Source organism: Accipiter gentilis, chromosome 6 (assembly GCF_929443795.1).
Source record: "Accipiter gentilis chromosome 6, bAccGen1.1, whole genome shotgun sequence".
NCBI lineage: Eukaryota > Metazoa > Chordata > Aves > Accipitriformes > Accipitridae > Astur > Astur gentilis.
The window spans coordinates 13880753-13907184 of record NC_064885.1 but is presented as its reverse complement, the minus strand read 5'-3'; the positions used below and the strand labels follow the sequence as shown (position 1 = coordinate 13907184).

The following is a 26432-nucleotide window of genomic DNA, read 5'->3' as shown; positions in this document are numbered from 1 at the left end:
TTTCGGGGCCCAGCCCGGCCGCTCTCAGGCTCCCCGTCCCGCTCTCAAACGCCGCCCGCAGGGGGAGCGGGGCGGCGGCGGGGCCCCTGCGGCTCCTCCCCGCGCCGGGCCATGGCGGGGCGGCTGCTGCGCGGCTGCGGGCGGGCGGCGGCGGGCTGGGCCCCGGTGCCCCGCGGCCTCCCCGCCGCGCCCGGGCCGTGCCCCCGCCGCGGCTGCGGGGAGGCGGCGGGGCTGCGAGCCATGGGCTTCAGCGAGGAGCAAGCCCGGCGGCTCCTGGGGCTGCGGCCCCGGCTGGGCCCGCGGCACCGGGAGGCGGCGGCGCAGCTCCTGCTGCTGGGGCTGAGCGCCGAGGCCGCCCTCGGCCTGCTGGAGCGCAGCCCGGCGCTGCTGGAGCTGCCGGCGGAGCGGCTGCAGGGGCGCGCCGGGGAGCTGCGGCGCCTGGGGCTCGACGGAGGTAGGGCGGCGGCGCGGGGAGGGGGCTGGGCCGGGCCGGGCCGGGCCGCCGGCGGCGCGGGGAGGGGGCCGGGCCGCCGGCGGCGCCTCCCGGCCCGCTCACCCCGGTGCCCGCAGGTCAGCTGCAGAGGGCGGTGAGGCGCTGCCCCCAGCTCTTCACCGTGCCCCGGAAGAGGATGGCGGCGGCGGTGCGGCTGCTGCGGGAGCGGTGCCTCTTCACGGCGGAGCAGCTGAGGGAGGTGCTGGGGACGTGCCCCGCCGTGCTGCTGGAGGAGCCGCGCCGCCTCCACCACCACTTCCAGGTGAGGGGCCCGGGCGGCCGGCCGCGGGGAGCGCCTGCGGCCTGGCGGGCACCCGCCCCGGCGCCGTGCCTGAAAGACCCTGTCGCACCCGCAGTACGTGTACTTCAGGATGGGGGTCCAGCAGAAGGAGATGGTGAAGGCCCGTCTTTTCCGAATGCCCTTTGCCGAGCTCAGGAACCGGCACATCTTCCTGGAGCGCCGGGGGCTCTACCAGACCCCACACAAGGGACAGACCCAAATCAGTAACCCAAAACTGAAGGACATCCTCCAGCTCCCAGAGAAGGACTTCCTGGCCAGCCTGGCCCGCTCCACCCCAGAGGAGTACGAGGTCTTCAAGAAGCTGCTGGCTCAGGAGGAGGAGGAGGAAGAAGAGGACGAGGAGGACGAGGACGAGGAGGAGGAGAGGGATGCACTGTATGCAGAGGAGGATTTGGACAGTGAAGAAAGTAAACCAGCCCGGGAGTGAGGCGGTGAGGCTCCAAGGTGCCCAAGCTCTCCCATGCTGGCACACTCCTTGGCCCCACTGCACTCGTGGGTGCTCTGGACCACCACCCCACCCAGGCACCAGCCTTGGTGGCTGCTTGGGCTCCAGCTGCAGGGCTCCTCTGAGGGGCAGCAATAAATCCCATATTTCAGAATACACTAATCCTCATTCCTCCTCCTTGACCAACTACTTTAAAAAAAAATAACCAGTTTCCATAAAGTGTTTTTATTTAAAAAAAAAAAAAAAAACACCAAAAAAACCACAACCAAACCAAAATAACAAATTTATTTCCAAGGCTAGGTTAAAACCTGGCTGCATTACGTATTGTGCTGCCTGTGGGGCAGGAGGCGGCAGGATGCTGTGCCGGCTCATAGCAGGGCCATGCTTCCCCTTGCTTTAGGGACAGGCCCCACAGCAGCACCGGCTGGGCCCAGGGCCTGTGCTGAAATGAGTCTGGCCCGTGGGGGGGCCGCCTCCACCTTTGCAACCTCTGTTGGCGCTGGTCGCATGGCTGACAAGGTAGGGGGGCAAGCGGCCCCAAAACCTCCCCTCCCTCGTGGGCAGCAGAGACTGTTCTGGCTTTCCCCTGGCCCTGCTCTTCCAGGCAAGGGCTGGCTTCTCATTCCCTGGGGGAGGCAGGACACCTGGGCTCACCTTGCAGCAGGAGGAAAATGAGGCAAGTCCATCTCTGACTCCAGTTCTTCTCTGGGAGCAGAGCTAGAGCCTGTGCAGGAGGGGAGCATCACGCTGGTCCTGGCTTTACATTGGCCGTGCCCCTGCCAGGCTGCTGCTGGATGCCGCGGCAGCTGCTCCTGGGGGCAGAGCACTCTTACACTGCTCCTGGGAGGGAGAGGGTGGTGGCAGGAGTAGCGAAACTCCTGGGCCTGTTCTGCTCTGAGAGCATCTTCCCGGCTGCAGCTCGCCACTTGTGGCTGAATAACAAAGCACGCTGCAATGCTCAGAGGAGGGGAGGGCGGCCCCGCAGGGATGCTCCCCACGCTGCTGGGGAAATAACACTCTATACCATAACTACGATATATCTCTGGTATGTATTAATTTATAATATACACTGTGTATGTTAATACACAAATCTATGTTTAACTAGTGTTGTCATACAAACTCACAAAAACTAGGAACGTTTCTAAGCTACACTTTTTCCTTGCCTGCCCTGCTGCAGCCAGTGGGGCAGCCACTGCATGCTGGTCCTCTCCTGCGCAGACAACACAGCGCTGGCATCTGGACACCGGGTGGTGCCATGGGGAACGTAAAGGCTGCAAGCAGCTCAGGGGGATGGCACGGGGAGCTTGCTTCATCACTGAGCCCATGCTTGTGCCCTGCCCTGGCTTGGAGGCAATCAGCGTCAGAACAAATGTGGTTTTAACACCTCAGCTGATAAATTTCACCCTACAGATCACTTTTAAAATTCTTTCTAGGAGCTCTTTTGCTTTCTGAGCTGGAAATTTGGTTAAAACCAGGGATTGTTTACAAAGCAAAGAAAAAAGGCAGGCAGTAGAAGCTGCCTCTATTTCCCCCGCTAGAGCAGAGAAGACAGGGATGTGCCTCCACTGCCCGCACTCACCTTGCTGCTTGGGGGAAGCTGCTCACCATTTCTAACTTGTCTACATAGGGAAGGTCTCCTCCAACCAGATTGTTGTGGGCCACATTTCAGGTGATAGCTAAGGCTTTTCGGTCTGCATTAAACTGTTTTATTTGGGGGTTATAGGTAATTTATAACCTTGGATTACGAAAACAGGTTGGTGCAGATGCTGTTGGCAGGGAGCTGGGCTCAGCCCCACCGATGACTGAGCAGAGCTGGGAGCCCATTGCTCGTGCAGAGCAGCTGGAGGGGGGCTAAGCGGGGCTGGTCCCCTCAAGGGGCAGCCAGCCAGCCACTGCAGTACACTGGCACTCAGCTCCTCAGGGGCAGAGAGGCAGCCGGAGTAAGGCAAGCCAGAGCAAAGGCAGTGCTGGTCCGGCCGAGGGAGGGGAGTGCTGCTCGGCACACCAATCCGGCTGCATGTCCCTAACGGGCTGGAGGAGAGGGAGAGGCTGATGCCAGGCAGGAAGGTTCCCCCGCTGTGTTCAACCCAGTGAGCAGATCTGATCTTCCTGGTGTTTCAAAAGCCCTTAGATGTGGAAAGACGAAGTTTGTACTGCTTTGAACCCTGTGAAGGAGCAGGAGAAGAATGAGCTGGTGTGCAGAATCCCCCAAAAGCCCCACAGCTGCCTCTTCCCACACTGTGTACCCGTCTTGGGCTGGGAGAAGGGGACCTGCCCTTTCCAGGGCTCCAGCCTTTGCCTTGCACAGGCAGGCAGCAGCTGGGCCCTTTCTGTGCAGGAATCTCTTGTTCATGTAGCTGCAGAGCTGCAGGGAAGCAGAGCATTGCCTTCTGCTCCTCCACCCCAGCCAGAACCAGAAGCCCTCAGCCACATGCCCAAGCCCGACCAGCATGGCAGCTGGAGAGCCCTCACACCCCCTGGACGCGGCAGCGTGAGCCTGGGCTGCGCTCTGGCCTCCACCCTTCTCCTCCCCGACTCCCAGTGCAGTGGCAGGAGCTGCCCCTGCCTGTGGCTGAGGAGGGCCTGGAGCAGGTACTTACCCTATGGCTTCTTCAGTGTGTGACTGTTGCTTGGTTTTCTGAAAGAGAAGGGAGGAGAGCAGTGTCAGCCCTGCAGCCCCACAGCCATTGCTCGCGGGGAGGGCACACAGAGCTGGCATCTCAGCCCCGGTCATGCACTCGTCGCACTCTGTTCTGTACGGGGTGCCTGCACCCCTCTCCCAGTCCACCCCCAGCGTGGGCATCCCTGCGTGTGCTGGGTGATGCCAACTGGCTGCATCCTCCTGTCTCAGGCCACAGGAAGGCTGGCATGCTTGGAGCGCTGCTGCTAGCTGTACCTGCTGGTTGTCTTCTCGGAACCGGTGCCCTCGCAGCTCTCCTTGTAGCAGATGTCCTGGTGTACCTTGTAGACTCTCCTGTACCTGCACACACAGCAGAGGGGCGAGTTGCAGGGAATAACAGGGACAGATCTGCTTTTATGAGTGCAAGGGGGGAAGTCTGGGGGGTCTCCCCCATTTCCTTCCAGGCTGCGGTAGCCAGCCTCGGTAGGAACGGGCCTGAGCCTGCTATGCCTGAGGGCTGACCCCACACAGCCAGGCCCTTGTGCCTCCATTGCAGGAAGGCTGGGTGAGACAGGGAGCACAGCAGAGACCCCCATGCCCTGGCATTACAGCAGGGCTGGCCCCAGCCCTCTGCTTGCAGATAGAAGAGGCAGCTAGGAGCTGAGCTGGCAGGGGATCTGCTGCTGCCTGGAGGGGGGTCACGCACACCAAATTCAACCTCACTGCCACGTAGGGGGGTAACACCGCTATAGGGCTGTCATTTCAGCAACACCCTGCCCTGAAACACAGCTGGTGGGGCAGCCCCAGAGGCTCGAGGGCACACGAGGCTGCTCAGCCTGCACTGGGGAGAGGGCAGCTGCAGCCACCTGGCAGCTGCCAGCGGGGGTCTGCGATGGCCTCGCGTTCACTCTCCCTTCCCTGGAGCTGAGCTGCAGGGAGACATCCCCGGCTCTGAGCACAAGGGGAAGCGGGGAGCACAACCTGCAGGCAGTACTCACAGGTAGTGGCAGGTGCCTCCTTCCCACACGGGGAATGACTTGGTTTCCGAGTACAGCCGCGTGCACGAGTGTGGCACCTTCTTGCAGGCTGCTTGGGGAACAGGAGAGGGGAGCTATCAACAAGCCCATCTCTGGCCCTGCCTGCCTGTGCCCCGTGGCAAGGGGGTGGCAAGGCCCCCCTGGCTTCCCCTGTGCTGTCCTGGAGGGCTGGCCTCAACAGAGCTGACCGGCCAGGAAAAGCAGAGCCCCCAGCCTCGCAGTGCCCAGATAACTACACGGGCAGGGCAGGAGCCTGACTTGCCTGGCAGCAGCGGAGGGCTCGGCCAGAAGTGGGGAGCAGACCTGCGCTCCCAGATCTGCCCCAACTGTCAAAAGCAGAGCCCAGCCCCTCTCTCCGCTCTTGACACAGTGCAGCCCTCTCTAGCGAAGCCTGGGCATGGCGGGAGCCCCGTCAGCTGGGAGGAGCCAGGTGCTGACAGGGTGTGCTCGGTGACCTGAGCCCTGTGCGACCTGTGGCTGGGACAGCTGCCAGGCTGGGCATGTGCCCGGGCAGAGGGAACTCGGCCCTCCGGCAGCAGCACAGCACTCACCCAGCTCGCAGAGCCGGCCCTTAAATCCCGGGCGGCAGTCACAGTGGTAGGACTCAGCATCCCTGGCGCAGGTGCCTCCATTCCTGCAGGGGTTTGTGGAGCAGTTCTGCCCCTCACCTGCAAAACACATATGGCTGTCAGACCCCAGGGCCACCGCACAGCCCTGCCCACCCCACCCTAATGTGCCAGGGTGCTTCCGGGGAGAGCTGCAAGCTGGTGAGCAGGGATGGGGCAGCTGGCAGTGGCCCACACCATGTCCCTTGTGTGCTTCCCGGCAGGGCAGCAACAAGAGGATGCCTGTGGGGCCCAGGCTGGGTCCCTGCTGCTCATGTGTCTGCCCCCCGGACTTACTCTTGCTCTTTGCCTCGTGCAGCTGCAGTGCCAGACTGCCCTGGCTGGACACCTCCACATTCTCCAGCTTCACTGGAGCCTCCGGCTCTGGGCAACGAGAGGGTCAAATGTCACCTCCAGCCAGAGCCAGACCCAAAGGCAGCCCCTCTGATAGGATCCAGCCTGCCCGCAGCATCAGGGAGTTGGTCAGGCCTGAGGCAGTGGTTTAGCCTTTCCCAGTTGGCACCCCTAGAATTAGGGTGTCCCCCTCACCCTTCTTGGAGGGCTGTGGGACACAGCCATCAAGTGTGCTGGGCCCCTTCCTCACCCCACAGTGTGGGGTTCCGAGGCCTAACAGGATATCTTCAGCTGGCACTTATATCCCTGGTGTTCCAGAGATGGCAAATGGGGGGGGGCGCTAGTCCTGGGCTAGCGAGGGGCTTCTTGCCCAGGTGCCCTCCTCAAGTGTGAGGCTGTGCTTGGCAGTAGGAGCTTAGGCTGCTGGGCAGGCAGGGGCTGCGCTGGAGGACTGCGGGATCACTGCCTGGGCTCCTGCTGGCAGGGGAGAAGGCCAGCCTGTACCACAGCCAGCATTGCCTCCTGTCACCAAAAGTCCGTCTCTGGGCTCCCCAGCTGGCTGTGCATCATCCCTCTGCCTGGATAGGGGTCTAGCAAGCAGATCAGACGAACATCTGCCCAGGGAGAGGTGGGAGGGCTCTGCCCTCCTCTATGGCTCCCCCAGCCCTACAACAGCCTGCCCGGCTGCCACCCTGTCCTGGGGGGAGGCATAGGAGATGGCACTGGGTGACAGAAGGGAACCAGAAAGACAGCAGAGCACTCACGTGTCTTCACAGTGATGGATTTACTCAGCGCAGTGCCAAACCTGGTGCTGATCCTCCCTCTGCCATCCACCAGCTCGGTGAACCTGGGACAGGAAAGCCATGAGGGTACAGAGGAGCACTGTGGGTCCCCCAGGCCACAGCCGCCCCATGCACTAGGGCTGGAGGCAGCTAGATAAAGCACTTGCTGGGTGGCATCAGGCTTGGTGCAAGTCCTGCGGGCTCAGCTGCAGGCAGCGTGGGGGACCTGCTCACAGGACAAGGGCCTGCCTGGCTCAGGACCCCAGCAGGTGGGCAAGAGGCACAACCCAGCAGGAGTGTGGCTTGACCCTGTGCACGCCCAAACACGAGATCTGGGAAAAGGGGCTGTGCTCAGCCCGATGCTTGCGCCAAGTGCTGGTGAAAAGCCAGGAGTGCTGGAGCAGTGCCTACCTGGGGGCTGGCGAGGGCTCCTCAGCTGTGTCACGATCCGCTAGCAAGCGGAGCTCGGGCAGGAAAGCTGGGGGCAGCCTGTTGCGCAGGACCCGGGGGTGTCCACCTTGGCTCCACCGTCTTTCCGGAGCCCCATCCCTCTGCACTGCAGACCAAAGGGTTAGGTTTAGCAGGAGGCAAGCCATGAGTCAGCACAGCAACCCAACTCCCAGCCAGTCCCCTGGTCCCCAGGCTGCCATTTAGTGCTCTTTGGGAACATGTGCACACTTTCCACATGCCTGGGCTGCAAACCCTCATCCCCGTGAGCCATCACCGAGCTGTACCTCTGCATCTGCCCTCTGCTAATGGAGGGCACCCTGCAACCCCTCACCTCCCATTGCAGGGAACCTGTAACCTGTCCCCACAGCCTGCTGCAGGCACCTGGTTCTGGAACAGCAAGTCCCCATGGGCTTGTTACTCTGTTGGTCATCTGGTTTCCTACCCCCTGCCCCCCTTCCCTTGTGCTGCGGCAAACCGGCAGTGCCCCAGCCCCAGCGAGCTGGACACTCACAGGTGGTGACGTAGAGGTGGATGGGCTCACTGTGCACTTGGCCTTGCTCCGTGTTCTGCACAGCTGTCACGGACAGGCGGTACCACTGCCCAGGGAGCAGGTCCCGCACTGTGTAGGACACAAGTTTCCCATTGGGCACGTAGCGGCTCTTCACACTCTGAGCGGTGGTGACATTGATGATGTACCCCTCCACAGCACCGGTGGGTGGCTGCTCCCACGCCATGGACACGGAGGTGGTGGTGACGCGGGAGGCGGTGAGGTTTTGGGGAGGTAGAGGCCCTGGGGCCGGCAGGAGGTAAGGAGAAAAGGGGTCAGCACTGGTGTCCCCAAATGGCAACTGCTCTACTTGCTCACATGCCACCTTATAAGCGTGCCAGGGCTCCAGCTTTCCTGGCCATGCCGTGGCTAGCCCTCAGCCCAGCTCCAGCTGTGCAATGCACCGGGAGGAGATGCTCACCGCTTGCTCCCTGCCAAAGCAGGCAGGGCCTTGCTGTACCTGGGTCTGGCCCTTGCCCTCCAGCTGCCATACAGCAGGGGATGAATCAGGCCCACGTGGGCTCCACGTGGGGCTGAGCTCGTGCTGCCCTTGGGCAGTGAACATCTGGCAGGGGAGGACGTGCTGCTGCCTTGCCTGCCCTTCCCAAGAGCTGCCTGCATGCCTCCTACCCGCCGTGCTGGCCAGACAGGCTGACGGCTTTCACACCTTCCCCTCCCTGCAGCTTTCCTGCTGGCCACGAGCCGTGGCTGCCCCGGGCCTGCCAAGCCCCAGGGCCCCTGCAGCGGTGAGGTGTGGTGAAGGCAACCCCACTCACTTGTCCACACATGGAAGGGGGCCGTGGCCAGACTCTCCGAGGGGTGGTCTTCCGTCCCCAGGCCGCTCAGCGTCGTGACGTGGATGATGTACCTCTCTCCTGGTTGCAGGTCCCTGTGGAAGAGGAAGTCAGGGTGGGAAGGGGTAAGCTGGGCAGCCTGGAAGGGCCAGATGGCCTGGCACCCGCCTGCCACCCCACTCACAGGAAGGTGTACTTGGCCACGCTGCTGTTCAGCTCCACGGTGCGGTCTGCCAGGTCCCCCGGATGGCGGATGGAGACACGCACCCTACTGACGGTGGAGTGCTTGAGCCGGTGGAGAGCCCATTGCACCGTGATGGCACTGGCTGTCACGTTCGTGATCTCAAAGCCTTCCACCGTACGCGGTCCTGGCCGGAGCAAGCGGAGAGGGCTGCGGTCAGCCTGTTGCCCTGTCCCTTCCCTTGCCCCCGCAGAGGGGGTCCTGCCTGCCCTTCTGGATTGGCTTCCCCAGCAGGAGCAGCTCAGTACCACCTGCCCTGCTGGACTCACACTCTCCCATCCTCACCACCTGTGGGCAGGCAGGAGGCACATCCTCTGCCTGCCTGCAAGGCCTCCTGCCATCCATGGCATCCCCAGGGCTGTCCTCCTCTGGTCCCAGCCCCCCCCCACCAGCTCCAAAGGAGCCACAGTGCCTGGCCCTGGCCCTAAGCCCACCTAAGCACACCCCAGGAGGCCATCCTGAGTGCAGTTCTTGCTGTCCCCGGCACCCATCCCTGGCTTGAGGCCTCCTGAGATGCTGTGGCCAGCAGCACAGCCCCTTGCTATGCCCAGCGCCATGCTTGCCTTCTCCTTCCCTGGGCTTCAGTCAGTCTCAGCCCGCTGCGGGGGTGGGGGGATGGGGCCCACAGGCTGTCCTGCCACCATCCCCTTCTCGTTACAGGGCAGCTTTTCTAGGTCTAATCCCCTCCATCCTCAGTTTGCACTTGATTTCCACATCCGCCTGCCCTAGAAAGCCGGACCGCAGCTGCTCCGCTTGCCCATGCTCCCAGAGGCATCACTGTGCCCCCCTTCCCTCCGCCTGCGGAGCAGAGGTCCCTGCCAGCCTCTGCTCTTTCTGGCACATCCCCACACCAAGCCTGGCAGGATGATGGGGTGACTCGCCCATGGGGCTCGTTGTCAGAGATTGCCCAGCCCCACTGGCCCACTGGCACAGGGGCTTCTCCAGCTCAGCCAAGCAGCACCGGGGACCCGCGCTACCCTGGGCTCAGTGACAAGGAGTAACTGGTGCGGCAGGCGCAGCCTGGCCCTGATGAACAGGATCCAGGAGCGGTCCCCACTGCCGGCTCCCTTACCAGCCCCCGGGCGGGGGCCCGGTGAGCTGCGGGTAGGTTCGGTCCCCTTTTACTCACAGCAGAGAACAGCAATTCTCTGTGCCGAGTGCTTTCCAAAGGCCCCAGGCTGGATTTTTAGGATCCGCACCACCAAACCCGCCAGGGTTTGGCACAGGCCTGGGCTGCGGCTGGAGCTGGCGACAGGGGGGATGTGGCACAAGCCCCGGCGCCTGCAGGGGCTGCAGGTGCTCACGACCGCGATCCCCCCGGGGACACTACTCACTAGTGCGTGTGGTGAGCATGACGGGCCTGCTGATATCGTTCTTGTTGTTCACGTTGCGTTTGACTGAAAAGACAGAAATATTGTAGGCTCTGCCGGAGGCTAGTGCCCGCAATTGGTGGGCAGAACGACTTCGGTCCACAAAATCTGTCCTGCGGTAAGAGCCGTCGAGGGATACGTACGTCACGGCGTAGCCGTCAATGAGTTGCCTGGCGGCTGCGTCCTCAGGTGGGTGCCAAGAAATCAACACACCAGTGTCCTCCACCCTTTCCACCTTTAATGAGGTTGGTGGCAGCAATTCTTCAGGGTGTGGGCAAAAGCAAAGGGGAGAGGTAACGCCATGAATCTTTAGAGAACAGACCCCGGCAGCAAGAGGCAGAGTGGCAGTGATGGAGGATGGGGCCCTCGCCCTCTCCCTCTGCACGCCTGGCAGGGGCCCTGAGGGTGCCAGCCGCCACTGACCCCGGAGGAGCCAGGGCGCCCGGAGCGCTCCCAGCCACTGCCACCTGGCAGCACCGGCAGCCAAGCACCTGCCGCCGCCTGCCAGGCCTAGGGTGCCGGCGAGACGGGGCGAGGGGCCCCAGGGAGGCCGGTGCTGGCAGCGAGAGGCTTCCCTCGGACGCCTCGGCCTCCCCTCCTGAGGGCATCCGAGGGATCGCCGTCGCTGCAGGGGGACCAGGGAAACCAGTCCCTGGCATCCTCGTGCAGAGCCTGGCGCCTGTGGCAGCAGCTCAGCACGCCAGTGCACGCCCGACACGTCGGTGGGGCCGGGCTGCCCCCCACGGAGGCAAGGCCCCCAGCCCTGCCCGCCTCAAGGAGAGCTGCTGGTCCCGGACGGCGTCGAGCCCCTCGCGGACAGTGGCCACCGCCGGGCTGGCGTCGAGCCCCGCGCCACATCCTGGTGCCGCTGCTGAGGGCCTTTACCTTTTTCGCAGCTCTTGCCTGTGTAGCTGACTTTGCAGGTGCAGCTGTGGGTGCCATTGCCGGGCAGGCAGTAGCCTCTGCTCCCGCAGGGACTGGAGAAGCACGGGTCGCTGGCTGCGGGAGAGACGTCAGGCCCAGTGACATCAGTGGTGCCAGCTAGCCAAGTGGCCGCCCCACACCAAGCTGCCCTGCCCGCCTCACCTATCTCGCAGTGGTAGCCGAAGAAACCCTCTGGGCACACGCAGAGGTAGGAGCCCCCATAGCTCTCGCACTCTCCTCCATTTCGGCAAGGGGCTGACTCGCAGGCATCCACTTCTGGAGGCAGGAGGAGGCCAGCAGTGAGCGGGTTCCCCAGCATGCCGGCAGCCAGCTCCCGCAGGCAAGCTACAGCAATGACCCCCCCAAAGGGAGCAGCAGGACAGATGCACAGCCTGGGGCTCAGCACAGCCGGTCTGGACCCAGAATCCCACCCAAGCACTGCGGTGGCTGCATCCCCTGTCATGGGGTGGACGCCTTCAAAAGGGGATCTGTCACTGGCAGACACCTTATTCCTTGCTCCCTCCCCACCAGAGTTTTGGGGTCAAGGTGCCCAAGAGAGCAACCAGCCGCCTGGCTCAGTGCCGGTCCTGGCAGCGTGCCGGTGCCCACAGTCCAGCCTCCCACTGCCCTGGGAAGGGCAAGTCCCTACCTGTCTCACACTGGGTCCCCACAAAGCCCTCGGGACAGTAGCAAGTGAAGGACCCGGGGAGGTCCCAGCAGGTCCCGCCGTTCTTACAGGGCTCTGACTGGCACTCATCGACATCTGGGGAGTGGTGGAGAAGAGGTGCCAGCTCAGCATAGCGATGGGGGGCTTGGAAACGCCGTGCTTTTCCTGCGGGGTGCAGACCCTCCCCACATTGCTTGCTACGCCCAAGCCCACCAGCCAGGAACAGCCCTGCTCCCAAGGCCATCAGGAGCCCACTGCCCCACACCTGCCCCTGCATGGGGGCTGCAGCGGGAGCTGGGCATGAAGACATGCCCACAGGGACACCTGGGTATGGCTGGCAGTGTGGGGTGCTTTGCCAAGAGGTCACCTAGGGTGCCTGTGGCAGGTCCTCTTCTCGGACCCACAGCAAGCATCCTGCCTTCTCCCACCACTGTCCTCTGCCAGGCCCTGGGGAGCTGGGCTTGAACTGCCTGCCACAGAGTACCACCAGCCCCCATGCTGCCCATCACCCCCTTCAACCAGCACCCGCACGCAACCAAGACCATGTGCGTACACAGGAGCAGGAGCACAGCACAGCCAAATATGTGCTACATCAAGCTACTTTTCTCCCCACATCTTGGCCAATAGCTTTGGACCCAGGCAGGGCACTTCCCACCCAGATCCCGAGATCTGGGGCTCCTCTGCACAGGCTTAACATGCCTCAGGAGAAGTCATTGCCCCATCAGCAACAGAAATGCCCACATGGCATCCATTAGTGGGAGGACACAAGTAGCGCACATGCCCCTGCAGCCCTGCCGGCTCCTCGGCCCAACTGGGAGCAGCATCTCCCTGCCGGTGCATCCACAGCTGGCCACGGGCTCTGGGAGAGGAGCCCTCGCTGCAGGCTGATCTGAGCATGCAGTTGGGAGACAAGCCAGCGCACACAACTGCGGGCAGCCCAGCTCCTGGTCATGGGGTTCAGGCCCTGGGGGCTGTGGGACAAGGAAGGGTTTCCTATAGCAGCCTGTGGCAGCCCTGAAGCGTACCCAGCACGGTCACTTACCCGACTCGCAGTGGTGGCCGGTATAACCTGGCTCACACAGGCACAGGAACTCGGCAATGCGGTCCTTGCACTGGCCACCGTTCAGGCAGGGCTGGGACAGGCACTCATCAATCTCTGCAGGGGAGAGACAAGGCAAGAGACGTGAGCACCAGGCAGGGGTCCCTGGGGCGCTCTGTCTGCAGACATGGGCAGGGGAGGACTGGAGTACATGTCCTGGGGTCACCAAGCCATGGTCGTGACCATGGCCCACCGGGACTGTGCCCTAGGGCTCAGTCACTGCTCGGTGCTCCTCACCATCGCATTCGGGGGGGTCACTCCAGATGCCTGGCAAGCGGCAGACACGGGGGTGGTTGTGCTGACTGAGGGTGTAGCCCAGCTCACACTGGTATTCAGCCAGCGAGCCCACCTTGGTGGAGTTGAAAGAGGCCTGGGCGTGCTTCACCTCGCTGGGGACACCGCAGTCGACCTCTGGGGAGAGACGGTGGGGTGAGCAGGGCCTACAGAGGCACCCCGACCTCCCGGCTGACAGGGGCAGAGCAAGGCCCTTACCAGACTGGCAGTGCTTCCCTACATAGCCCACGGGGCACGTGCAAGCATAGCCCCCTCCGAGGTCCTCGCAGGTAGCGCCGTTCTCACAGGGACTAAGGAAGCATGGAGAGGGCACTAGAAGAATGGAGCAGAGAACGAGAATGCTGCAGAGTTGGCAGAGGCCAGGAACTGGAGCCCTTCCCTTCCCCCCCCCCCAGCAGTGCTGCCCTGCCCTCCAGCAGGGTGCAAAGAAGAGTTGAAGCACTTCAAATTACAAGGAAGGGGGTTCAAAGCAAGCAGCGAGGCTCGCTTGCCGCCACCATGACTGTCAGCTCTGCCGGCAGCCCCAACAGCTCCCCAGGCAGCCTGCAGCACTGGTGCACCCTGCTCACACCTACCAATCTCGCAGTGCCGGCCAGCGTAGCCTGGGGGACAGTCACACTTGTACTTGCCGATGTAGTGGAAGCAGGTGCCCCCGTTCTGGCAGGGCCCCGAGGCACAGGGGTCTGGCTTACCTGGGGACAGAGGGCAGGCAGGAGCTGAGCAGCGAGTGGGACAACTGCCGCCTCTCCTCCCCGGGTGGGGGCCGGGGGGCCGTACCGATCTCGCAGTGCTTGCCGGTGAAGCGGTAGGGGCAGGTGCAGTGGTACTCGCCATCCGCCTCCCTGCAGGTGCCCCCATTGCGACAGGGCCCCGTGCTGCAGAGCCTTGGCTTGGCTGCAGAGAGAGGGCCGAGAGCGGGGGTCACCCACTGCTGCTGGCACCCCAAGAGCCACCACCTCCCACCAGCACCCCACCAAACCCCTCGCTATGGGAAAGCCGAGCGCACCCGGGCCTCACAGCCCTGGGCTCAGCAACGCCTTGAAACACCACCCATGCAGATGTGTGCTGGGGCCTCGGGTGACCACAGATGCATGATGCCTGGGGACTGACCGCCACTCCTGAGGCCAGAAGCTCAGGCATGCAAAAAGAACTCCAACAGCGATGGTGCTGTGCAGGAAACACAACTGGATCGGCGGCTGTGACCATCAGGGGCCGTGAAGGGAGCCACACAATCCTCCCCTCACCCTGTGGGATGGGATAACTTGCACCCACTTCCAGCTGCAGCTCAGCAAGCGGCCGCTCATCTCCCACAAGGGTCCAGGCTCTTCTCCCACCCCCTGCCAAGTCCTGGGGCTAGCAGGGAGCTCTGTACGGGTACCTTTCTCGCAGTGCTTGCCAAGGAAGCCTCGAGGACACTCGCAGGTATACGAGTCGTCATGAACCTCACAGGACCCCCCGTTCAGGCAGGGCTCCGAGTCACAGGGGGATGGCATCGCTGCAAAGCCAAACACAGGGCGTCACTGAGGACTTACGACCAGGGTGCAAGGGCTGCTCCCTGGCTGATGTATCCCTGCTCACACCTCTGGCCCATCGCATGTGTCCCTCCCTGGGGCTGGTCCCGCGTCCCTGCGGACAAGACTTACTGTGGTTGGTGCCATAGTCAGTGTGGCAGACACAGAGGTAGCTCCCGCCATACTCCATGCAGTACCCACCATCCGGGCACTGCGTGTTCATGTTGCACGGCGTGGTGGTGACTTCTGCAAACACACAGCCAGCACCAGCCTCTGTCAGCCAGCAGCAGGACACCCAACCGGCTGCCTGGCCAGAAACAGGGGACTCCTAACTTTGCAGGGTCTGATGAGACAGGAGGGACCCTCTGTACCCCACACCGCAGACTGTGTGAATGGCAAGGTCCAGCCTGGATGCTCAGCGAGCTTTGGAGCAGGAGCGCACTAAGGCTGCGGTTCCCCTCCCTGCCCAGGGGGGCTGGGCTGGGGCCAGGGGCTGGGAGAGGCACAGCTCAAGGGGGAGCAGTGGAGGTGGAAGCGTTGCCTCCTCACCAGGGGACAGTATTTCCAGGCTCAAATTCAGTTCGTGCCCCTGGTACCGTGCTAGGCTCAGGCATGGGCAGAATGTCTCCTTGCTTGCCCGCAGCCTGCCTGGCTCAAGCATCCAGGAGAGGGAGCAGACACAGCGAGTGAGAAGCCCTCACCTACCGAATTCACAGAGGAGACCAAAAAACCCAGGTGGGCATTGGCAGATGGTAACATTCCCCTCCAGACAACTGCCCCCATTGCGACACTCGCAGCCCTCCGAGAGTTCTGCAAGAGAGGAGACAGGAGCTTCCCAGGACCCCTCCGGCTTGCGGGGCTGGGACAGCCACACAGCCTTGCTGGATGCCACCCATGGGGGAAGCTCAGGCGGACAGCAGCCACAAGCCCCCTCCCAGACACCCAGGCACAGCCTCTTTCAGCAGGACAGACCCACTGTTCACTCCAGGAGCCCTGAATGGACTCTCCGGGGCTGCTGCTTCTCCCTCTCAGGAGCACAAGAGACATGACACCCCACCGGCGAGATCCCTCCTGGGTACTCACTGTCTCGACAGTCCTGCCCGGTGTAGCCCTCCCGGCATTCACAGATGTAGCCCTGCTCCGTCTCCAGGCAGCTACCCGCGTTCTGGCATGGGTGGGAGAGGCAGGCGCCGGGCACACGGGGCCCACCTGCGGGGAAGGGGGAGGCTGAGCTAGAGCCACCCCAGCCTGGAGCTGGAACACCCTCTGTCACGGGGGGGAGCCAGGGCAGAGCTGGTCTAGCCCAGCTTCATGCCAGAGACCCCACCGCAGCTGAGCAGCCCCGATGGAAGGAGCTCCCTCCCAGCAGCACCACAACCCCTCTGCACATGCTGCCTGCCAGCTTTTGGCACTGCCTGCGGCTGATACAGCCCCTTCTAGACTCTTCCTGCCTGGCTCGTCCGAAACCAACTCCCGTGCCATGCTGGGCAAGGCATGCCTCCACTCACCATACTGGCAGTTGTTGCCGTAATAACCCGGGGAGCAGGTGCAGATGTAGCGGCCAGGGCGGATGTAGTTGCATGTCTGCCGGTTTCTGCAGCTCCGGTCCTCGCAGGAAGATGAGTCTGGCGGGGCGGGAAAGGAAGCGAGCATGCAATGAGCAGAGCCTGGCCCTGGGAGAGGGGCCATGATGGCCAGCGGAGCATGGGGGACACAGTCCCTGGTGCGGGTGGTCCTGGGGCGCAGGCAGGAGCAGGCACCTGTCTCACAGCGCTGTCCCACGAAGGGCTCCAGGCACACGCAGGTGTAGTTATCAACCATGTCGACACAGTGCCCACCGTTCAAGCACGGGCTGGACTCGCACTCGTTCACCTCTGCAAGGGGAGGCCGGGAGGGGCGGTCAGGCCAAGTGCGGGCACTGCCAGGCTGCTGGTTCACCCGCTGCCTCCCATCCTGGATGATGCTTGGGAGGAGGAAGGCGACAGCCAGAAAAAAAAAAAATAAAAATCAGTGCTGCCGGCAACGCCAAGCCCTCTCCTCCCAAAACTACAGCCGGGGATGAAGCAGGGTGGGAAGGCAGCCTGCCAAGGCGTCAACTGTCACCATCTCCCCCCGGTGCCTGCTCCTGCCACCCACCTGTCTGGCAGTCTGCCCCCGTGTACCCCGGCTGGCACAAGCACGCTGCCGTCCCATTCACCGCCTGGCACCTCCCGCCGTTCTGGCACACCCTGCTCTCACATGGCGACTCTTCTGCAGCGGGACACCAAAAAAAACAAGAGAGCGGGAGCGGGGATGAGCCCAGGCCCAGGACAGGCACGTGGCCTCCTCTGCACACACGGTGATGCCGGGGCCGGGCAGAGCGCAGCTTGGAGCCACCAACGCACCCTCTGGCGGGAGGTGGCGGCCGCGTACCCAGCCACGGCTCTTCCCAAAACCCTTCCTTGGGCAGCTCAGACCCTTCATCTCCCTGCGCCTCTCAGATGCCAGTGTGCTGTGCTGGGCGTTTCTCCCTCCCTCCCTTCCCTGAAAGTCAACTCCCTGCTCGCCTTCTCCACCGGCCTGGAGGCTCACTGGGAGCCAAACACTTTGGCGGCACTTCCACCGGCGGGCGGAGGCCAGCAGTGGGGGAAAGCGGCCACCATGGCCCCTAACAGGGACCAGGAGAGTCCCTGCTGGCTTTGAAAGGCTCGGAACCAGAGCATCACCTGCGAAAGCAGGGCCTCGAGACTTCTGTTTAAGCACTAACCACCGGTTTTTCTGACTAAGGGAGCAGTGGCAGGGAGAGGTGCTGACGGCAGGGCTGAGCCAAGCCCTCGGCAGAGCAGGCTGCCAGCGGCAGGATGGGCTCACAGCCAGAGCAAAGTTTCCTTTGCCTGCATCAAGCTGAAATCCAACCGGCCATCGTAAACCGCTCGAGCCCAGCAGCTGCCACAGGAGCCCCAGTCTCGAAGAGCCGCTTCCCCCCCCTCCCCCCCAAGAGTGGCAGTGCCCCCCAAGCCTGGGGTCTCTGCTCTTCAAATGTGGCAGAGCCAGCCCTGCCACACCAGCAGCCCCATACTCACCAGTCTCGCAGTTGGTGCCTCTGAAGCCTGGCAGGCACCTGCAGCTAAAGTTGCCGGCACCATTGAGGCAGGTGGCTCCATTCTGACATGGGTGGGAGAGACACTCGTCCACATCTGAAACAGAGCCCCGTGTAGGGACAGGAGCTCAGGGCAGGGACAGGGACAGCCAGCACACAGCAGTGATGCCAGGAGCGAGACCTGCTCCCCGCGGCAAAGTGCCAGGAGCTCAGGGCTGGCACTCACCGACATGGCACCTCTTCCCAGTAAAGCCAGCCAGGCAGGAGCAGGTGTAGGAGGGGTTCCCTGTGATGCAGTCCTCAATACACTTCCCCCCATTCAGGCAGGGCCGCAGTGTCAGGCAGACAGAGGCTGTGGGGACACCGGTGCCCCCCCGTCAGCCTGCACCCCGGCAGGGCTCACCCGCCGCCTTCCAGCCACACCAGCGCCAGGGTCCATCCCCGTGCCCGCCCGGCTCCCCAGGGTGCTCGGGGAGCCCATGGGGGCTGCCTGCCTCACAGCAGGGCAGGGTCCACTCCTCACGGGCTCCCCTGGGACAGAGGGGTTCTTTTATTCCTCCTGTGTGAGGGGGAGAGGGCTGCATAGTCAGCCCCGCCAGCCGGGGGCACATGGACGTGCCCTCGCTTATCACCCAGGGCAGAGGGAAAGGGGGACGTGAGAGCCCACGTACAGCAAACCCACCAGTAACGCGAGACACACGCAGATCATGGGTGGGAAAACATGGCTGGGGGGGAGCAGGGATGAGGAACAGGAGGCCAGTGGCGCTGCAGGGGATGTGTCAGGACCCCTGGGATGGGGAGTGTGGCCCAGCCCTAGTGCCCCAGCCAGTGACACCCAGCAGCCCTCCACATGGCTCGCCTCGGCCTCCTGGGACTTACAGACATATGCATTCCCCGAGGGTGCCAGCCCCTTGTGCCCTGCCCTGCCCAGCAGTGGGCCGGCGGGGTCCCGCCTGTGCACCGTCACCTCCTCCCCAACCTCCCTCATAGCTCCGCGCAGGCTCTTTTAGTCTCAAAAGTCTTCCTCCCCTCCCCATTTGCTCTCCCAGCCCCTTCCCAGCCCCGGGGCACCTGTGGGTGCCATCCCCAACCAGAGCAGGCAATGAGGATGGTCCCCCCATGGCTGCCTCCCCTCCCTCCCCAAGCCCTTTGAGCCACCTCCTCCACCCCGCAGAGGTGGGGGTTGAGGCAGGGAAAGACGGGGCTGGAGAACAGTGTGGGGTTGGGTTGGGAGTTAAATAAACCTAACTGCTGTCCTCTTACTTGTATTGCTGCAGCCCCCCACTTGCACCTGGGCATCATCGATTCTGAACACCCAGCGCCCGGGGATACCCACATTTGTCGTCATCTCCACGTCAGCGATGTCATCGGTGCGGGATCCGGGGATGTTGAAGTAGCGCTTTCCATCACCAGCGTTAAAACCTGCCTGGGAGGACAAGGGCAGAGGGTAAAGAGACATCACTAGCGCAAGGGGGAAGGTGGCTAGAGCATGAAAGCTCATCTCTCCTGCCACTCAGCACCAGCAGTAGCATCGCTCGGACTGACTGTCCCCTTCCACAGCCACCGGCCAGCACTCAGCCCCATCCACATGTCAGGACAACAGCCAGCATGATGGGGCGATGTGGCCACCCTGCCCACTCAGTCCCTCCCCTGGGATTCAAAACCCGTCCGCTTCCTCTCCACCTGCAGCATCCTGCCTGCTGCAGGCTGGTGGGCAGAGAGCCAAGCACAGATCAACTGCCAGTAAATTCACACATCCGAACGGGTACTGGGGTTTCTGCGGGTGTGGGTGTTGGCCTTTTTTCCCTTAAACACAAAAACGCACACAAGGATGAAATAAAAATACAAGCAAAAGCTGTGCTGGCTGCGGCAGCTGCTCTTAAAGGCTGAGGTTAGGAAGGAAAAGGGACTAAGAGGCAGCAGCCAAGGCAAAGACCTGTGGTTTCGGGATAACAAAGCCCCCTGTATGGTCTTGGCTTTGGGAGCCAGAGCACACACGGATATTTAAGAACTTTAAAAAAAAAAAGTAGCAGGGGGAGGCTTTCCACCTCCAAAAAAACCCAAACCAGGAGCCACAAGCTTGCAGGGCAGATGCGTCCCAGGGGCCACGTTTGCCGCTTACCTGCGCCGCGATGCCGCCGAGCCCAGCAAAGTCCCCCCCACTGCTGGCGTGCATACCCGTGGTCCAGGTGATGGACTCATAGTTGAAGATGGTGAAGGAGAGCTTGCCGTCTGTGATGAGAACAATCTGGAAAGTGTTTACCTGCAGCAGGGAAGGGAAGAAAGCAGTGAGTGGGCAGGAAGAGGGCAGGTGAGCCAGCCAAAAACCAGTCAGAAAATAAAATGATGGAAAGAACATTTAGCAAAGGTGTTTCTTTGAGTCCTCCTCTGCAAGAAAAGACAGTTGGGTTTAATTATTTTTAACCCTAAGGTGTTGTGATCCCCCCACCCAGCACCCCAGCCAGTAGGATAGCTCACTTCTCCTGCCAGGGGAACAGGAAAAATGGGGAGAAATGTGGTTATCAGTCCTCTGGAAGAAAGGCACCAAACCCCATCAGCGACCAGCTCCTCAGCACAACTGCAGGCAGGCAGGCAAACACCACCCTGCTGCTGCCTGAGAAGGGGGACACCAGCAATTTGCAGCCTCCACACCGCACAAACAGGAGAGTTTGGTTTTGCCAGCCTGGCGCTGCTCTGTCATGGCAAGGCATCATGATGGAGCCGCCGGGGTCAGCTTAGTCCTGCTGACGGCTCTGTGCCACATGCGGCAGGAGTGCCGCTGCCGTGGAAGGCACCGAAGCTCCAGCAAGATGCTCCTTTTTAAAAAAACAAACAAACAAACAAACAAACAAAAAAAAACGAAAAACAAACCCCTACCCCAAAATTAACGGCTGCTCTGTCCCTGCTACTCACCGGTGAAAACGAACTGCCCCCGAAGAAGGTCACCCGGTACCAGGTGGCAATGAAGACCCACTGTGCGGAAAACCCCGGGAACTCGGGGAAATACTGTGCAATGTCCCTGCTTGCTCTCTCTAAAATGGGCTGCTCGGTGCTCTCCCGGTAATACACATCGCCTGCCCGCCGGTTATCCACGTCAGCCCAGAAAGCAGCCACCACGCGCCGGTCCTTGGAGATGGGGAAGGCCACCGGTGTGAACTGGGACACCTCCTTCAGGAATGAGATGATCCCGTTGTTGTTCACCTGCAGAGAGGGAGAGAAAGAAACGGGTGGCCACAGTTGATTCCTGCCGCCAGCAGAAATCCATGTTTAGAGGTGCTTTCCATTTCACCTTTTTTTTTTTTTCACCCCCTCTTTCCACAAACATTGGAGCGCTTCCCCTTCCTGCCCTTGGAAGTGGAGACGTGCCCCAGCACCCGCAGCCCCCCACCCCAGCCGCTCGCTCGCTGGAGTGCGGCTGCGGGGAGGCAGCTGCCCGAACAAACCCAGCCCTGTTCTCCGCTGCGGCCAGGCCAGGGGAAGGGGGAACAGCTGAGAAAACTGCGACGGCCCCAGCGCTTTAAACAAACAGCACCCAGTGCACTTGGCCAGCTCACTCTGGTGTTCTTGGCAGGGACGAGGGGCTGTTTTGTTCGCTCCCTGCTCTCTTACGGCTGACACACAGCCTGTGGGGCTGGGGTCTAGGTCATGCCCGAGCCAGGCAGCCACCGGCCCAGGATGGGGGGAGCCTTGCTGGGCAGGAATCCATCCGCCGGCATGCATGGTGCTGCAAGTGAGCTAACGAGCGGTCGAGCTAATGGGCTCGTGCCACCAACCCATGCAAAGCCCCCCGTGCTGGCTGGGCCTCAGCAGGCTGCTCTCATTAAAGCGGGGGATGCCAGACACCCGGGGCAAGATACTGCAAACTCTGAGCCCTTCCCCAGCACTAATTAACTGTGGCAATTAGGGTCCTGGGATGCCTGGCCCAGGGACACATGGTGGAAGTGGCCCTCAGTCCAGGGAAGGAAGCTGGAGACAGTGGATGCTGCTGCCTGGAGTGCTGCCTCCTGGCTTGGGGATGCAGGGAGATGGAGGAAGGGGAGGAAAACCCCTGCCTGCACTGATGCCTGCTCAGGCAGCAAGGGGGCAGGGATCAAAGGGAAACGCTCTTGTTCTGACCCCCCAAATTCCCAGGAAGAGATGCTGCCAGCACCCTGCTGCAGTGGCAATCCCAGTGGGGCAGGCAGCTCCCAGCTGCTCCACTCCCCTGCCTGCAGTGCTGCCTGCAAGCAACAGCAGGACAGGCAGGAGTACACAGCCCCCCAGCTGAGCTCCCTAGCGTGCAATGCCTGGCTCCGGCAGCACCGGCCCGGCAAGACCCTGGGCTGCAGGGTGGGAAAGGGCGGGCACGGTGAAGGCGAGAGGCTCTCCAGCGGAGAGAGCAGCCCTGGCACGAAGCAGGCAGGGACAGGCAGCAGTGTCATGCTCGCGTGCCGACAAGGAGCTGGGAGCCAGCGTCCCGCCAGGAGCCACGCCGAAGCCAGCGTGCCTGCGCCCCAGCTGCCTGCAGGCCCAGGCTGAAGGGGGCTGGGGACGGATGATGGGCTGTGACAGCCTCGTGCAGCCCCTGGAGGGGGTCCCCAGTCCCCGAGGAGGGTCCCCAGCCCCTCCGTGTGAGCACAGAGCAGTCCTTGCTGTGACTAAGGGGAAGAGGATTCCTGTTTCCCAAAGCCTCTGTAACCCCGCGGTGTCCACAGAGGAACATTCTTCCCCTGATTAAAGCAAGATGGGAGAGAGCCGGAGCCAAGAAGGGCTTTTTTTGTTGTTGCTGGTTTTTGCAAAGGAGGAGGGGGTGGTTGGAGGCAGCCCTCAAGAACGAAGGTTTCCAGGTGAGCCCAGCCCCGCACCAGCTTCCCTCGGGCAGCTGCTCCCCAGGGAGCAGCAGCCCTGCCAAGCAGACCCCCACGATGGGGGCAGGCAAGCTGGCCCTGCAGAACCAGGGGGGTCTAGGTTCAGGGGAGGGGGATGCACTGCCCTCTGACCCCTGCAGCCCCTCCAAGACCCAGAGCTGGGCTGGGCATCCCATATGGGACACCCATCATGTCACCTGGCTTCTCCCAGTCTCTTCTATCCTCCCACTGTGACTCAAGCCCCAAGCCCAGGTCCCTCCTGCCAGATGACAGGACTGGTTCTTTTATCAGAGGGAAAAAAAAACACCGGCGAGGACCAAGGATCTCCTGTGCTTATCTGAGGCAGCAAGATGGTACACTAGCCGAGCTCTGAGATTGCACCGAGGCAATGCTCAGCCCTCTCCTCTGCCAGCTGGGTCCGGATTGTCTGTCAAATGGGGGAGAAGGGACCAGGACGCTGGAGGATTCACTGCGCCAGGCGAGAGCTGGCGTGGGAAGCACAGACCCCATCCCAGGATGCAGGGCTGGCGTTTGGAACTAGCACCACCCAAAAGGCTCCAGGGACAACTGGGCACTCGGAGCTGCTCCTCTGCCTGACAGCCACAGCCATGGGGGACACGAGGGGCCTGGCATGACTCAAGCTCTCCAGCCACGGTCCCCTCAAGGTGGCTCAGAAGCTGCAAGGGAGCACATCAGCTGGGGTCCCAGCAACCGGCCGCCCCAGCGGGCACAGGGAGGAGAGGAGAGAGAGTGGGATGTGCAGAGCAGCCAGCCAAGCCCACTGCAACACAACCCAAAGGGCAGCTGTGTTTATTCTGCATTGCACCCAGAGCCGCGTTGACGCCTCCTCCCCGGCAAGGGCTGCCATCCAGGGGCTGCAGCACGCCTGCTCCAAGCTCTTGCCCACCAGCCATGTCCCACTCCCCGCCACTGGGACCCTCACCACACACTGCTGCAGGGGTCAGTCCCCCGAGGTGGGGGCATTTCTGGCTCCAGCCAGGGCTAAGGCCAGGGCTCCCCACCATGGGCGAGCACTTCGTCCAGCATCCCCAGCATGGCGGGGCCAGGACCCTCGTTGCACCACCCGAGGTGGCCCTGGCCCCATCGAGCTGGGGGCTCAGCACGCTTCCCGAGCCCAGGACCCCGCCGGATCTCCTCATGCCCTCAGCACGCCATCATTCCTCTGATGCTCCGAGTTCAATGGGGACTACCCGAGGGCCCCCGTGGAAACCCAGATGCACTTGGACCCATCTGAGCGGGACAGTAATTTAAAACTAAGATGAACTAGGAGGCCCTCCCCGCCGCCCCCCGGTACTCACGTAGAGGCCGGTGTGCCCCGCGCCGAAGAAGGGGAAGGGCAGGGAGAGGGGCCGCAGCTCGGAGCCGCCGTCGTCCTGCTTCCGCGTGGCGGCGTCGCCCTGCGTGGGCCCGAAGGGGTAGAAGTCTGCCAGCGGCACCACGCCGCCCGCCCATAGCCACTCGCCCAGGGCCACCAGCACGGCCCAGCCCGCCAGGCCCCGCATGGCCGCCGGGTCCCGCCGCTCGCTTCTCACGCCGGCACCGGCCACCGCAGCATGGCGGCGCGGCGGGGGAAGGGCACCCGCGGACGGGCACGGAGCTCGGCCCGGCCCCTGCGCGGAGCCGATCGCTGGGAGCTGCCGATCGCTGGGAGCTGCGGACGCGGAACCGGGCGGCCGCTGCAGCTCGAACCTCCGCCGCCGCGCCGGACCCCTTCACCCTGCCAGCCCCGCCCCGCCGCGGGTGATTTGCATAGCCCGGGTGCGGCCAGCCAATGGGCGCTCGGCGCGCCAGGAGGGCGGTGGCGGAGGGGCGGGGTATGCAAATAAAGCGGGGCGGGGGGGGAGGTCCCCCCACGGGGCAGGGGTGATGGACCCCACGCAGGGACACCCCTCCCGGCCGCCCCCTCTCCTCCCAAGCCCCCCGCGGAGGGACCCGTCGCCGCCTTCTCATCCCCCACGGGCGAAACGTAGCCACCACCCGTGGACACGCGTGGGTGCAGAGCCCCCCTCCAGGGCCAGCCGCGGCCCCGCTCCACCCCCCCATCCCCAGCTGCATTTCAGCAGCGGGTCCCCTCTGCTCCTTTAAAACAGAGGACTGGAGGGGAAAAAAAGAGTGTAAGAGGAAAAAGATGGTGCTATTTGCTTTTTTTTTTGCTCCCCCCCCCCCTTTTTTTTTTTTCAGGTGCTAAAAATATTATCAGGAAATTCTTTTCAGGAATGCCATGTTTTAAGTTACGCTTTAGGCTCAAGGGCCTCTTTGTCTCCACTGGAGAAAAAAAAAAAAAAACAACCCACACCCACCCTACATTTATCATCAGCAAATGGTTTTATCAAGAAAGCCCAAGTCCCCCAGAAAACTGCTGGGGCTGCCCACTGGGAGACCCCACTAAAAAGCACCGGTGGGTTTTGATAGTTAATTGAGAGTTAACAATGGGTGCTGCTTGCACCACTGCCAGGCAGATGCTGGGGTGAGGGTTGCAGCTGGACCAGGGGGCTCAGTGACCCCATTGCCTTCCACCTCTGGGTGCCCCCATGACTGCACCCAACCTGTCCCATAGCAGGAGTCTCTGGGGTGCCTAGGCACAGCTGGGGCGGGGGGGGCAGGATGTGAGGGACAACCCCCATCCAGCCCCATCCAGGGTCCCGGCAAAACCGGAGAGGGCTGTCGCCTGCCCCCGGTGCTGGGTTGGTGTGGGAATCCGGTCCCTGGCTCCAGAGGTTTTCCATGTTATTCCACACCCCCGCTGTATAAATATCCTCTGCTGTAACGATTGCGAGGTACGTTTGAAAAGGGGCCAAGGAACAAATTATGTAAAGTGCAAAGCGGAGGAGCAAACAACAGCCGGACTGGGTTAGGACCAGCCGCGGACACTGCTGCGGAAAGTCTGCCTCACCGGGGCCCAGCTCTGCCATCGGTGTGAGGGTGCTCCCAAAATCCTCACCCACGCGTTGCTGGCCGCCCCGAGAGGCGGCAGCGCTGGCGCGGGGATCGTTGCCTCTCTGTAGAGTGGGGGAAACTGAGGCGTGCAGTGGAGGGCCAAAAGTGGGGCTTGGGTACAGTGGGGGGCCTTGTGGGCAGCAGGGGTGCAGCACCCAGGGCAAAGCTGCAGGGCTCCAAAATGCTCACAGCACCCCCAGCAGCGCCAGGACTTGCCCCTCCTGGGAGCAGTCCTGAAACTGGACCCTGAGATCTGCCCAACCCCTCAAGATGTCAGGGCACCTCTGCCAGCACCAACGCTCCAGGACCAAATGTGCCGCAGGCAGCCAGCCCCCGCCAAGCCCTGCCGCCAAACACAGCGAGGCGTCCCTGTCCCTTTAAAAATCTCCTGGAAGAAAATGTTAAAAGGAAAAAAAAAAAAAAAAAGGCGAAATCCAAAATAAATAAACGGCCGCATCCGGATTTCTCCCCCGAGACACTAATAAAGGCTTTATGAGTTTGATATGAATTACCCTCCCCAGCCATTTACAGCTGATCTGGAAGGCATTAGGCTGCTCACCCCTTCCCCGGCCCGGGGGGACGCCGTAGGGGGGGGATGCAGCGGGGAGGGGGGGGGGGCACCGCCACCCTCTCTCCTCATGGCCTATCCGTGGCTCCAGGGGTGCCGTATGACACCCATCTCTTTTGGAGAGCGACTGGAGGGGGGTCTTCTGGCTGTCACAATCCAGCACCTCGCAGCCAGGAGGTTGAGCCCTACACTCCTGTGGCGGGCATTGCGCCCACCTCGTGCCACGTGCTCCAAAAAGTCCCGTCTCCTGGCCCTGCCGTGCCACGCCAGGCCCCACTGCAAGCCCAGTTCCCAAGGGATACGGGGACATGTTGGCAGCAACCTGCCCCCTGCCGCCATGAGCATCCCCACAGGGGCCATCTGGATTTTGGCCAGTGGGTTTTCCCTCCAGAGACGGGTAGGGCAGGCAGGAGGGAGCAGCCGTGCCGGCAGCCATCCCGAGCGTG

At 62.6% G+C, this 26432-nt stretch overlaps 2 protein-coding genes across 8 annotated transcripts; one reads left to right on the top strand and one right to left on the bottom strand.

Moving 5' to 3' along the window:
* The first annotated feature begins 111 nt into the window (after positions 1-111).
* On the top strand, positions 112-1395 carry MTERF4 (mitochondrial transcription termination factor 4). Its single transcript, XM_049802752.1, has 3 exons — positions 112-454; positions 571-755; positions 850-1395. The coding sequence occupies exons 1-3, from the start codon at positions 112-114 to the stop codon at positions 1219-1221; spliced, it is 900 nt and encodes a 299-aa protein (XP_049658709.1). The 3' UTR covers positions 1222-1395.
* A 113-nt stretch (positions 1396-1508) lies between these two features.
* On the bottom strand, positions 1509-24096 carry SNED1 (sushi, nidogen and EGF like domains 1). Of its 7 annotated transcripts, none has more exons than XM_049802745.1 (33): positions 23780-24096; positions 20527-20814; positions 19736-19876; positions 18877-19039; positions 17840-17965; positions 17597-17710; positions 16671-16784; positions 16295-16408; positions 16043-16159; positions 15618-15743; positions 15240-15344; positions 14667-14780; positions 14402-14518; positions 13801-13917; positions 13599-13715; positions 13222-13335; positions 12967-13140; positions 12673-12786; positions 11613-11726; positions 11126-11239; positions 10925-11038; positions 10004-10300; positions 8613-8796; positions 8411-8523; positions 7599-7877; positions 7049-7193; positions 6620-6702; positions 5799-5885; positions 5448-5564; positions 4858-4948; positions 4136-4219; positions 3840-3877; positions 1509-3404 (listed from the first exon to the last, which is right to left on the bottom strand). In XM_049802745.1, the coding sequence occupies exons 1-32, from the start codon at positions 23981-23983 to the stop codon at positions 3841-3843; spliced, it is 4338 nt and encodes a 1445-aa protein (XP_049658702.1). In that variant the 5' UTR covers positions 23984-24096; the 3' UTR covers positions 1509-3404; position 3840. The 7 variants fall into 7 exon arrangements, with proteins under 7 accessions (XP_049658702.1, XP_049658703.1, XP_049658708.1 ...); XM_049802746.1 differs by having other exon boundaries at positions 4858-4945; XM_049802751.1 differs by having other exon boundaries at positions 10004-10066.
* Positions 24097-26432: the final 2336 nt, after the last annotated feature.